This window comes from Ipomoea nil, unplaced genomic scaffold (assembly GCF_001879475.1).
Source record: "Ipomoea nil cultivar Tokyo-kokei standard unplaced genomic scaffold, Asagao_1.1 scaffold3142, whole genome shotgun sequence".
In the NCBI taxonomy this organism is placed as follows: Eukaryota; Viridiplantae; Streptophyta; class Magnoliopsida; order Solanales; family Convolvulaceae; genus Ipomoea; species Ipomoea nil.
This window is the reverse complement of record NW_017619570.1, coordinates 902,973-916,708: the sequence shown is the minus strand read 5'-3', so window position 1 is coordinate 916,708 and position 13,736 is coordinate 902,973. Positions and strand designations below refer to the sequence as shown.

At 38.2% G+C, this 13,736-nt stretch overlaps 1 protein-coding gene across 1 annotated transcript; it reads left to right on the top strand.

Annotated features, from left to right (window-relative positions):
• Window positions 1-11,919: 11,919 nt before the first annotated feature.
• LOC109166980 (uncharacterized mitochondrial protein AtMg00810-like) lies at window positions 11,920-12,872 on the top strand. The gene is made up of 2 exons (XM_019315880.1): window positions 11,920-12,255; window positions 12,357-12,872. Exons 1-2 carry the CDS (start codon window positions 11,920-11,922, stop codon window positions 12,870-12,872), a joined length of 852 nt encoding a protein of 283 aa, XP_019171425.1.
• The last annotated feature ends 864 nt before the right edge of the window (window positions 12,873-13,736 follow it).

Genomic DNA, 13,736 nt, shown 5'->3' with positions numbered 1-13,736 from the left:
CGAGATCACCGAGATCTAAGAATATTGTCAACCGACAAATTATTTAGTGATCTTAAAGCATATGAGTTCGAGATGAAGGCCAAAGATGATGATGTTCATGAAATTCGAAACCCAGCTCTAATGGCCGAACAACCATCAACCTCCAGGTCAGTAGAAAATAATGTTGATTTTATGACTGACGAACAATTTTCTCTCTTTGTTAGAAAATTCAAAAGGTTCATGCGAAAAGGAGACAACAAAAATTCTGCTCGTGGAAAATTTGTCTCTCGCACGACACAAGAAGAAAAAGTCGAAGAAAACAACAATTTATGCTACAATTGCTGCAAACCTGGACATTTCAAAATAAATTATCCATATCCGATCGTTAGCAAGTATCGAGGCAAAAATGTTGAATCTACGCCGAACAAATCCGAAAGCAAAAGGTTCAAGCGCGACAAAAGAAAAGCTCTCGTTAGCAACGAACCAAACGAAAATGATGATTCGGAGGATTCGTCATCAAGCGATGAAAGTTCATGTTCGGATGATGATACGGCGCTAGTATGCAAGTTAATTGAGTTGAGTTCAAGCGAAGAGTGCTTAATGGCTCTTGGAGCAGAGGAAGAAGAGGTAACATCTAATTCTTTCAATTCCGTTAGTTCCTCTTTTTCTCGTGAATCTATTGGCAGTCTAATGCGAGATTGTCAAGAGATTATGCTCACTCATCCTCAACTAAGGAGCGCAATAATATTCTAATTCTTGAAAAAGAAGAGATGAATAAAAGATTGCAAGATACTTTACTTGAAGTGAGTAACTTGAAGAGTGAAAATATTCAACTTCATGAAGAGTGTAAAGCAAGAGAGGTTAGAGAACATAACCTTCGGGCTACCATTGCTACGTTTACTAATTCGTCCAAAATTATGAATAAAATGGTAAGCATGCAAAAGCCATCAGGAGATAGAACCGGAATCGTTTATGACTCCACATGTTCTCAAACCCCTCCGAAACTGACTAATCTTACTACTCCTTTAACCAATAAAGTGCAAGTGGTAAAATTTGTTAAAAGTCAATATAGCACGATGAGACAAGGACTTGGCTATCATGAGAAAGCAAAGTTGAATGTTGATAGGCCGAAAAAGTTCAATACTACGGCAAAGCAACAAAAATTCGTCAAGCAAAGATATGCTAAAGAGTCAAGTGCAAAAAGAATTTTTAGAAAAGAGGGAAGCTTTTCTAGAAATAGAGATGGAAGATTTTATTCCACTCAAAAGGATTGGCTGTGTAAATTTTGTTTCAATGCTTCTTATAGACCAAAGCAACAATCCTCTTCCCAGGTGCCTAAGTTTAAAAATGTTTTTCAAAATCCGGCGCCAAAAATGTTTTCAAAAGTTAATTATGATTATCGTGTTTCAAATGGTTACAAACCGCCTTATCTTAATTCAATAGGATCTAGGTGGGTTTGGTTACCAAAAATTACTAACAGCAAAGGACCCAAGCAAGTATGGGTACCTAAAACCAACTAATCTTTTTTGTAGGATGTTTGGTACATCGGCAGTGGCTTCTCACGCCACATGACTAGAAATAAATCATGTCTAGTGAATTTCAAGAAAATCGATGGACCAAAAGTTATATTTGGAGGAAATCAAAATTATGGAACTACAAAAGGAGTTGGTACAATTGAAAGAAATGGTTTAAAGATCGAAAAAGTTTCATTTGTTGAAGGCCTAAAATTCAATTTGTTGAACACAAGTCAATTTTGTGATAAAGGCTATCTTGTGGAATTTTCCAAAGATAATTGCCTAATAAAAAATGAGCTCTCAAATGAATTTGTGCTCACTGGAAAAAGGAGAAAGAACATGTACATTGTTGATTGGAGCACAAGCAAAGATTCAGTATGCTTAATGGCCAGAAATTCGAATGAAGCAAATTGGGAATGGCACAGAAAGCTCAATCATTAAAACTTTAAGACTATCAATCAACTTGCAAAGAAAAATCTAGTTGAAGGACTACCAAGTATTATCTTCAAGAAGGACCAAGTGTGTGATGCATGCCAATGCGGAAAGCAAATCAAATCATCATTCAAGTCTAAAACGCACGAATCAACATCAAGACTGCTAAGCTTACTACACATGGACTTATTTGGACCGGTTGATCCAATAAGCGTAAGTGGTAAGAAATATACTCTTGTTGTTGTTGATGATTTTTCCAAGTACACTTGGACTGTGTTTCTCAAGAAGAAAAATGAAGTTGAACAAATGTTGCCGAAGCTGTTGAAGCAACTACAAAATGAGAAAGAATTGAAAATATCAAAAATCCGAACCGATCGTGAACAGCGTGACACAAGCTTTTTGCAATTCACATGGAATTTCTCACCAATTATCTGCCGCAACAACACCGCAACAAAACGGTGTTGCCGAAAGAAGGAACCGGACGCTTAAAGAAGCCGCACGAGTGATGATTAGTGCAGCCGGTCTCCCGAAAAGATATTGGGCGGAAGCTATCAACACTGCTTGCTACACTCAAAATCAAAGCATGATCCATAAGCAGTACAAGAAGACGCCATATGAGCTATATAAAGGGAGAAAACCAAATATTGGTTATTTTCATATTTTTGGATGTAAATGCTTTATTCATATTAAGGATAAATTGCATCTAAAAGCTTTTGATGAGCGTGCAGATGAATGAATTCTTCTAGGATATTCGACTACCAACAAAGCATTAAGAGTGTTGAACAAAAGAACAATGGTGGTTGAATAATCCATACACGTGGTATTTGATGAAAAATCACACGTCAATATTGATGCTCTGGACGAAATGGCTAAAATATTGAACAAAATGGTAACAAGTGTCATATTGATTTTTGTGATACTGATGATACGTGTGAAGAAAATATTTTGCAAGGAATGGATGAGTTGAAAATTAATTCTCTAGAAAATCCCATCTCTCATCCAGTAAGAAATGAAGTGCGGGATGCAATTGGTATTGAAATTGCAAATCAACCCAGGGATGCAGTTGAAGTGGAAATTGCAAATCAACCCTTGGATGCAATTAGTAGAGAAGTTGGAAATCTAGAAAATGAAGCAGAAATTCGAATCTCTTCTCAACCAGTGAATCCACCCAGTACCATGCACCCTTTTGAACCACACTTAAGATGGCTCAAAAATCACCCACCAGAATTAGTGATCGGAAATGTTCGAGATGGCGTGAAAACAAGATCATCTACTATGGAAGCATTGTTCACATGTTATCTACCTCAGATTGAACCAAAAGAAGTGGACGAAGCTCTAAATGATCCAAGTTGGATTGACGCCATGCAAGAGGAACTCGATCAATTCAAAAGAAATGGCGTTTGGGAACTTGTTCCAAGACCAACGAACAACAATGTTGTAGGAACTAAATGGGTATTTCGGAACAAAGCAAACGAAGAAGGCGTGATTGTTAGGAATAAAGCCAGACTCGTTGCAAAAGGATACTCTCAAGAAGAAGGAATAGATTTTAATGAAACCTTTGCACCGGTAGCCAGACTCGAAGCAATAAGGATTTTCCTAGCCTACGCCGCACACAAAGATTTCATTGTTTATCAAATGGACGTAAAAAGCGCATTCTTGAATGGACTACTCGAAGAAGAAGTTTATGTCGAACAACCCCCAGGTTTTGAGGTAAAAGGCGAAGGTGACAAAGTATACAAACTTTAAAAGGCATTGTATGGGTTTAAACAAGCACCTAGAGCTTGGTATGATACCTTGTCAATGTTCTGGATAAGCTGTGGATTCACCAAAGGCCTTGTTGACAAAACTCTCTTTAGAATTCAAGATGGTGATCATATTTTATTAGTGCAAATATATGTTGAAGATATTATTTTTGGAAGCACTAACAATTCTTTGTGTGAGAAATTTTTGAAGCTTATGCAGAATAAATTTGAAATGAACATGATGGGTGAATTGAATTATTTCTTGGGCTTACAAGTCAAACAATTGAAGGAAGGAATATTCATCAATCAAGCAAAGTACACCGGCGACTTGATAAAGAAGTTTGGCCTTGATGGAAAATCATTGATCAAAATTCCAATGAGTACATCAATAAGGCTAGATAAGGACGAAGATGGAAAAGATGTCGATCAAACGAAATATAGAGGAATGATTGGTTCACTACTATACCTCACTGCAAGCAGGCCGGACATTTCTTATGCTGTGGGAGTGTATGCAAGATTCCAAGCAAACCCAAAAGAAAGCCACCTCACCGCAACAAAGAAAATCATAAGATACTTGAAGGGCACAATCAATGTTGGATTGTGGTATCCTAAAGGTACAGATTTTACTCTAACTTGTTTTTCAGATGCGGATTTTGCAGGTTGCAAAATAGACAGAAAAAGCACCTCCGGAACGTGTCAATTCTTGGAAGGAAGGCTTGTTTCTTGGTTCAGCAAAAAGCAAAATTCCATCGCAACTAGTACCGCTGAGACCGAATATATTGCTGCAGGAAGTAGTTGTGCTCAAATTTTGTGGATGAAGCAACAATTGAAGGATTATGGAGTGAATTGTGACGATGTTAGCATATTTTATGACAATACAAGTGCAATCGCTATCACTCACAATCCGGTGCTTCACTCAAGAACCAAACATATCGACATACGACATCATTTCATAAGGGATCATGTTGAAAAGAAAGATCGAAAAATCGAGTATATCCCTACGGAGAACCAAGTTGCAGACATTCTCACGATGCCTTTATGTGAAACGAGATTTTCTACCTTAAGGCATGAATTGGGAATGTTGGAAATGAGCTAAGTATCACTAAACTTAACTTCTTGATCTAAAATGATACATATGCTCAAATTATGTGTTTTACGTGTTTATATGCTTTTATATGTTTTACGTGGTTGCATATTTCTATGTACTTAATTTCTACGTAAACTAATTTGCTAAATGTGTTAAGTTTTTAATTATGAATTTGAATGTAGTGTTTAACGTGATTTTATATGCCTTGCAAATTAATTTGACTAAATGTTCAGTTTTTGATCTAATTTGTTTTTGAATTGCATGTTTTAATCGTTACTTGTATCGCAAGTTATGTTCATGTTTGTGTCAATTTGTTTGCATGAACAATTTTTTTTAAGTTACTTGACTATTTGCGAAATATGATTTGGTTTATATTTATGTGCTATTTTTTTAAAAAAAATATTTTTTACTAGTTTCTAAATAATAGCTTATGTGTTTAAGAAATTGGTTTACATATAAATGTTTTAGAATCTACCGTATGTATGTATGTATTTTCTTGGTAATTTAATTGAAATTCGGTTAGTTACTAAAATTTGTGCTTATTTTAATTGGGAGTTACCGTGTTTATGCATGATTATATATGGATATGATTTAATTGCTAAAATTTAAAATTCCATATATGTTCCGAAATAGCATGTGAGATTTACAAAAATTTGTGTAATTTGTGTGATCATATTATGTGTTTAAATCTGATGTGTACTTGTTTTTTAGAAGAAAAAGGAAGAGATCAGATTGGATTGAAACCTCCTCCCTCTAAACCTCTGCCCATAAAACCCAATCCCATTAAAACTCTCCACCTCTCAAAACCCACACCCTTTAAACTTCCACCCATAATTAATCCCACAAAATCTGACCCTCTCTCTCTCTCACAAAATCAGATCCCCTCTCATAAATTCTGATCGACACCCTCGAAGATCTCGATCGTCACCCTTATTCACCCATGCCATAAATCTGAGTAAATCTCCTCTTAAACCCCAGTAGTTACTTGTCTAATCCTCTCCCTAGCACCGTCCTCCTCAACCAATAGCAACTCACCCAAATTTAATGGACGTCAATCATACCCGCTCAGAACCCAACTATCGACCATAATCCCTGAAGCCATCTTTAGAAACCTTCAGACGTTCTCGAGCCTATATATTGACAAGAGCAATCCAAACCTCAACCGTGCAAGTAGTTTATTTTTTATTTTTGCAGGAGAACCATGGTGTCAAAGGATAAGAACAATGGAGAAAGAAGAACATCTATGAGGATCTGGAATCAAGTGCGGCTCCAAAAGTTGTGAGCCAGAATGACAGAAGCTGGAGGACATCTCGTTGGGGACACTGCAAACGACCCTCTCGTTGTATCTGAAGAGGAAAGCCTTCAAAACATTGATCAATGTGCACCTGTCTCACTGCCAGAAGAACCAGGTTTTATATATGTTGAAGAAGGAGAAGCCAAAAAAAAGCCCAACATCACAATGTCAAGGAATAGCCGAACCGGAGAAGTCCAAGGGATCTGAATCCCCTTTTCTGAAGTTTTCACCAGATGTTCAACCTGACATGTATAAAGAGATTCTGAATATGAGTAATTCAGAATATCTCCACTATCTGAAGCAACTGACGTTTGGACAGGTCATGCCACCACCTGGATTTGAAGGGCTTTCTCAAGAACCTCCTGCACCACCCGTTCAATATGATGCACCACCGGCAGTGGAACAAGATCTACCACCAGTTCCACCAGAACTTGTTCTGCAACCTACTCCACCACCGGTGAATCCTCATATCCGTCCACCCGCGGACTATACAAGGTTCTTCAATGCAACGTACTCGTCCTCAAGCTCAAACATGCATAGCGAAGACTCAGGACCAGGGTACTGCCAATATCCTCCACACACTGACTCGGACAACAGTGAGGATGAATGTTGTTCCACAAATTGCAGTTGATGTGGTTGTATTGTCAAGATGTCTATGTGATCCTTTTGTAATCTTGACTAAAGGAGTAATAAATAAAAAATGTCTGGTTGGTTGTGTCTGATAAAATAGTGAGTCCTACCCCTTTAAAAAGAACCACAAAATGAACAAACTTACTCATCACGTCAAATGGTCAAAACTCAAAAAAAATTGGACCCTTCAAGGGATGAAGTAAGGGATCAAATTGATGGTGAAATTAGACCCTCAATTGGGGTGGGGAGGGGGGAATGTTTGTATGAAGCGCCAGTGCATGATAACAACTCTGTGATGTCACTTCAAAACAACTCTCTGGAAGAAGTCAATTTAAACACAGAGATTATTTCAAGAACAGAGGTTATTGAAGAAGAAACTGGAAATCAACTTCAAGAAGCCGAATCACCAGAAGAAAACTTGCAGCTTGTTGAAAACCCAATTCTACCTGATTCACAAAGAAATTTGTTCAAATCTTTGCACTCTCTGAACATGAGTGGAAGCCGAAGCCGAGAAGAAGATGAAGAAGATTTGTTAACATCACTGTTTGCAAAAGTTACAGAGACAAGTGATGTTGTGTGTCAAAAGCTTGGAAATACTCTCACCGAGCAAGGACATCTCTCTTTGCAACATTTTGAAGACACACGAACAAATTTGAAGGAGCTATTGGAACATCAAAACGCTCTACAAACAAGAATAGACAGAGCCGAAAGACATCTGAAAGGAGATCTCACCGAAGGATTATTGGAGATAATCCAACTCATGAAGAAGGAACGAGAAGCTACCGAGAAGATCAACAATGACAGACACTTGAGACAAATAAAGGCCATACAAGACCAAGAGACAAGGATAAATCACCTTGAGGTAGAATTATCCTCTATGGCTAACAAAATATCTGATTTGCAAGATGTTTCTCTCAAAACACATGATGGTGTCAAACTTGTTAAAGCCAATCAAGAACAAGATTCCAAATCCCTTGGCTTTTTGATTGATAATGCCATAAGGGGGGAAGAAATTCTCAATCATCTGGCTTTACAACAACAGCAATTCATCCTTGGAAGTAAACCACAACAGCCAGTTTTGACCGCCGCACCAACAAAAGGATGTGGCCGAGGACGTGGTCAACAATCCCAAGTTGGTTTCGCTCAATTTGCAAATCCGAGTCTTGGATCAAGCTCATCGAAAGTTGCTGAAACTCGAGGCTGGTTCGAATGTTCAAAAGGAACCGTAACACCGCAGAAAATTTGGACATCCGAGAATGTGCCAAGTATGGTGAAAAGATGGCCCAAAGCTGATCAAGCTCAAAGGATATCTGACAAGAATAAGGAAGAAGAAGCAAAAAGGAAGCAAACCGAGATGTGGTACGAGCTTAGAGATCATACCAAAAATAATGGTGAAAGTTTGGGATTCCAAAGAAGCTTTGAAGAATGCATAATTTGGTGGGAAGCCGGAGTTCTTCTGGGCACCAACATTAAAGATGCCTTTGGACACTACATGGCTGGAAATGTGACAAAGAGGTTTGAATGTGAAAAGTTCAAAAATGATATCTGCAAGATGAGAGAACACATCAAGGACATATTGAAAGTTGACATAGGAGTCAAGAAACCCAGAAGGTAATCAGATATGAACTCCTCAAAAATATGGTGTTTTGAATATCTATATTTTAGAATGATTTTGGCTATAATAATATTTCCTCTATCGACAAATATGAATAAATATTTCCCATGGTCTGATCTAAGTCTGTTTTGATTTATTTTGGTTATCATGTATTAGTTCGTGAATTAAAAAGACAAGAGTTGTTAAACGTATGCAAAATTAAAAAGATAAAAATTGATTAAAAATTAATCAAGGATGCGTATAGGACTTGTCTGAATTAATTCACAAGTTTTATTTTCCCTAGAAATTATTTTTGTGAAACTCATCTTGGCTTTGTCAAAATAAAATTGAGCAAAAATTGAAATTATTTTTCAAAGACTTAAAGCCAATGTTTGAGTATAAGTTATGGCATTATCAAAAGGAGGGAAATTGTTATGAATAAATTGTAATAGATTTTGATATGCCATATTGTAAATCGTAGAACCCCAATTTTATTTTGGTTAGACTAGTCGAGTCATAGACCAAGAAAGGGAAAAATGAATTCATTAGTTGAGGAAATGGATGAAGAAGATATAAATCCTAAAATCAAGAATTTGCCTAGAGAAAATGGCAAACAAAAGAGGAAGATGTATGCGTATGAAGAAGTTATGAAGACTATCATCCTAAGAAGAAATCTCTCAAAAATCAATGAAGAAATCCCTCAAGAAATCGCTCAAGAAATCCCAAAGAAGAAAGAACGTGACTTGAATTTTGCATGAAGCTATCTTGAAGATCAAGCATCTATAAAGAAAGAAGTACACCAAGTGAAACAAGATGATAACTAATAGGTTGTATGGACGAGTTGGTAGACACTTGAAATATTATATGCAAGGTCATAGGTTTGAATCACACATCTCACATATTTTTTAAAGAAGCCAAGTTTAAATCCATCAGATGAAGTATGGGCGATTTGAATCTCACATCCCACATATTTTAAAGAATCCAAAGTTTAAATCCATCAGATGAAGTATGGGCTATGGTTTGGCCGAAGGGAAGCAATTTGCTAAGTCAATTGGGATGAGATTTCCAAGTTGACTATGGGATGAGATTTCCAAGTTGACTATGGGATGAGATTTCCAAAGTGAAGGGATGAAGTTCTTAAAGATGAAATTTGGATGCAATTCCAATTGAAGGGATGAAGTATCTCAAAATTGAAATAGGGATGCAGTTTGAAGGGATGAAGTTCACGTATCTCACCCTTGGGGCAGAAGTTTCAATTTGGTGGGATGAGATTTGCAAAGGGCTTCAAATTCAAGGGATGAAGTATCAAGGAAGGGATGAGATTTCACTTCCAAATATAGTAAGGAATGAAGTTTACATGGGAAGAGATTTCCCAAGTCAATTTAGAAGATGAAGTCTGGAAGCAGTAGACAGACCCAGACGTCAAGTACAGAGGAAAATACAAGAAGAAGTTGCAGAAGCAAAAATACTAGTCTTAACTAGTAAGGGATTAAATTGGAGATTATATTTTGAAGATAGAAATCCCAAGAGACGTGATCTACACCAGATGAAGATTTTTGGGACGCCATTTTTGCTAAAACCTCAAGCTCAACTTGCAGAGAATCTCTGACATATCTGCAACATTATCTTATCCTCTGAAAAGGCTATACAGCTAGATGAAATTCAAAAATGAGAACGTTTCTTTCCAACGGACGGATTCTCATTACCAGCTATAAAAAGATGAAGATTGAAGCAGTGGAAAGCAGAAGCAAATAGCAAGAAGCGAAAAGAACAGAGCTAAACAGAGCATACGAAATTCAAAGAAACCTTTCCAACTCAAGAGCTTAAATTGATATATTCTTTGTGAGATAAACACTCAGAGTGATACAGAGCTTACAAAATAAATATTCAAGAGTGTTAAAATCTTCATCAACTACAAGAGAGTAAGAGCATCATCGAAGATCATCTACAGAGTCTCAAAGTTGGAAGCAAGGCAAAACTTGTTTTAGAGCAAAATAAGGGAAAGGAGGAAAGTAACACGGAGTTGTGAAATCCTGGATTGTCACACGGAGTTGTGAGATCCGAAGTAGCAGTGTCGGAAGACATTAGGCGTGATTAGTGCGGGCTTTGTGATTAAAGCACTAGATCACGGAAGAAGCGTTTCTACCGGAGGGTAGAAGACGGGGGGAAAGTAACGCGGAGTAATGAAATCCTGGGAAAGTAGCGCGGCGACGTGAAACCCGAAGCAGAGTGTTGGTAGCACTGGGCGTGATTAGTGTGGGCTTGGTGATCAAAGCACTAGATCACGGAATTCATTGTATCTTGGAACCAAGAAGTGGTGGATATAGTGAATTGCTCTTGGACGATAAGAGCAAGTGGAGTAGGAGGATTACACCACCTCCGAACCACTATAAATTGCCTTGTGTTCTTTACTGCTTTCTTTACATACTGCTCTTGCTTGCTTCTCACGAGAATAATCTTGACACAATCTACACACACACCGTATCGTTTATTATATCCGCTGCGCACCAGACTCTAACAATCTAGTTAAGAGTCTTGGTTTCTCTGTTGCCTTAGCAATTGTTGTACTGTGCTAAAAAGTTCGAAAGTCTATTCACCCCCCCCCCCCTCTAGACTTTCACCTTACCTCTTTTGGGACCAACACATGTCGTATACTTAATCAACCGTCTCCCTTCACCAGTGATTAAAGGATCAAGCTCGTACTGCAGACTACACAAAAAAGAACCTGATCTCATGATTCTTAGAGTTTTTGGGTGCCTTTGTTTTGCCTCTACATTGTCTCATCTAAGGAAAAAAATGGATCCTAGAGGTAGGAAATACATATTCATAGGCATACCTGCGAATACCAAGGGATATATATTATATGATTTGCTTGATAAAGCTATTTTTGTATCTCGTGATGTCTCTTTTTATGAGTTGCAGTTCCCTTTCTCTGAGCAGCCACAACCATTGTCACAGGCTCCCATTCCCCATCTGCCAAACATTTCTTTGATAACAAATGAAGAACATGGGGTGCAGTCCATGCATGGTGATATGCAGTTTGCTGGACATGCAGTTGAGCAAGAAGCAAATGATGAAAGCCATCGAGCAGATTTTCATAATTCTGTCAGTCCACCCTCACATAATTCCACTTATAATGAGACAGTTGATACAGCCACAAGCCAACCGTCTTATGATATGTCGAATGAAGAAGCCACTGGTGAACTGGTTATTGATATCCCTCATGATCCTCTTAGACATTCAAATAGAGTAATCGTATGCCAAACAAGTTACAAGATTATTACTGTGAATCCATTATTCGAAGGGGATCTTCTCCACATAGTCGAAAGTCATGACAGATGATAACCTCTCACCTCTACATAGAGCTTTCACCTTGGCTGTCTCCTCTATCACAGAACCCCGCACATATACTCAAGCTATAAAACATCAGTGTTGGAAGGATGCTATGGAAGCAAAAATAGCAGCTCTCCAAGAGAACAATACACAGCAGCTGACAGAGTTACCCACTGGCAAGTCTCCTATAGGCTGCAAATGGGTTTTTAAGACGAAGCTTAGGGCAGATGGCAAAATAGAATGACACAAGGCAAGGTTGGTCGCAAAGGGGTACACACAACAATGTTGATGACATATTGGTGGCAAGTGGAATGATGGCTCTTATACAAGAATTGAAGAACTCACTGAATGCAGCTTTTAAAATTAAGGACTTGGGGTCCCTAGGCTATTTTCTAGGCATGGAAGCAAAGATTAGTGACAATGGTTTGAATATTTTCCAAAGGAAATATGCACTTGATATACTCAATGATACAGGGTTTCTTGACTGCAAACCAATAAACACTCCCATGATGCCAGGCTCTCTCTTATCCAGTAATGATGGTACACCTCTGAGCGATCCAAGCAGCTATCGGAGGTTGATAGGAAGATTGTTGTACCTTACAGCCACTAGGCCCGACATTACGTATGCTGTACATCTTCTAAGCCAGGTCGTGAGTGCCCCCACGGACAGACACATGGCTACTTCTCACCGCATACTCTGCAATATAAAATCATCTCCAGGACATGGCCTATTCTACCCAACATCGAATAGTACCCCCAACCTCAAGGGTTTTCTGCTTCTGATTGGGCATCATGTACTGAAACACGCAAGTCTGTAACGGGATTCTGCAGTTTTCTTGGCACCTCTCTTGTTTCATGGCGATCAAAGAAACAAGCAACCGTATCCAAGTCTTCATCCGAGGCAGAATACCGCGCCCTTGCTACGACAGCGTGTGAAATACAATGGCTAACCAGTTTACTCCAGGATTTGTGTATAAACATAAGCAGCCCTGCATCGGTTTACTATGATAGTAAATCAGCTATAGTAATAGTAGAGAATTTTTTCTTTCACGAGAGGACCAAACACATCGTGATCGATTGTCATATAATAAGGGAAAGGGTGGCTCAGGGACTAATCAAGTTACTCTCGGTTGCTTCCATCAACCATCTTGCTGATGGTTTTACAAAACCTCTAGCCTCTTCTCTGTTCAACGTTTTTGTGTCTAAGATGGGTGTCCAAAGTTTGCACACTCCAGCTTATGGGGGGGTATTGGAAGATGAAGGATAGTAGAGGGGTATCTTTGTCTTTCTCCTACCCCAACAATTATAACCGTTGCCATTATGAATGGCCGGTTCTCCTCTTGAATTAGTTCTTTGTATCTTTATTTTCATTCAAAACATAATGGCACACTCCTTTTCTCTTCAACCATTTCGCTGAGTTTACTTCATCGACATTCCTAGAAGAACAATTTAGCAAAGCATACTAAAATGTTAAATGAAATTGAGATTAACAACAATTAACCCTAAACACCTTCTAGATAAAGATTATAAATATTGATTACAGTGCAAAAGCTTTGAAACGCAACCAGGAGAAAAATTCTTCATCAGAACAATATCACCAATAAATTAAGCATAATTAATTCATGATTTGCTTTAGAAGCATAACACAGATTCCAAAGATGTGAAATTAAAAGGTAAAGGGTAGGAAAATGAAGGAAGTAAAAGAATTGCTTATGCCACTACTGCTGCGCCAAAAGATGAATCACACGCCCAGAGCTTGCCGCCACCGCAATCAGCCGTACCAACCGGAATTTCTACCGCCAACTGAGAGTCTTTGTTCACTGCTATCGGAATTGGTTCGGGGCAAAATTGATGATCGATGATGGAGATTTCCCTGCTTTTTTATACTCCTTCAGCGCAACTTCTTTTTTCGCACTTTCTCCCTGCTATTGGAGACTGCTCGCCAACGAATGAAGAAATTGCTCCGCGAGTTGCGATCTCCTTTTTTCACGTGGTGTTGACCGCGCTTTGTTCAATGATCCAAAGTTGTTGGCGCATACTAAAACTTCTATTAAATAACTTACAATTAAAAGCTTAAATACATTATTAGAGTCCAAATATAACTAATCTACAATTATTAAACTCCTACTAA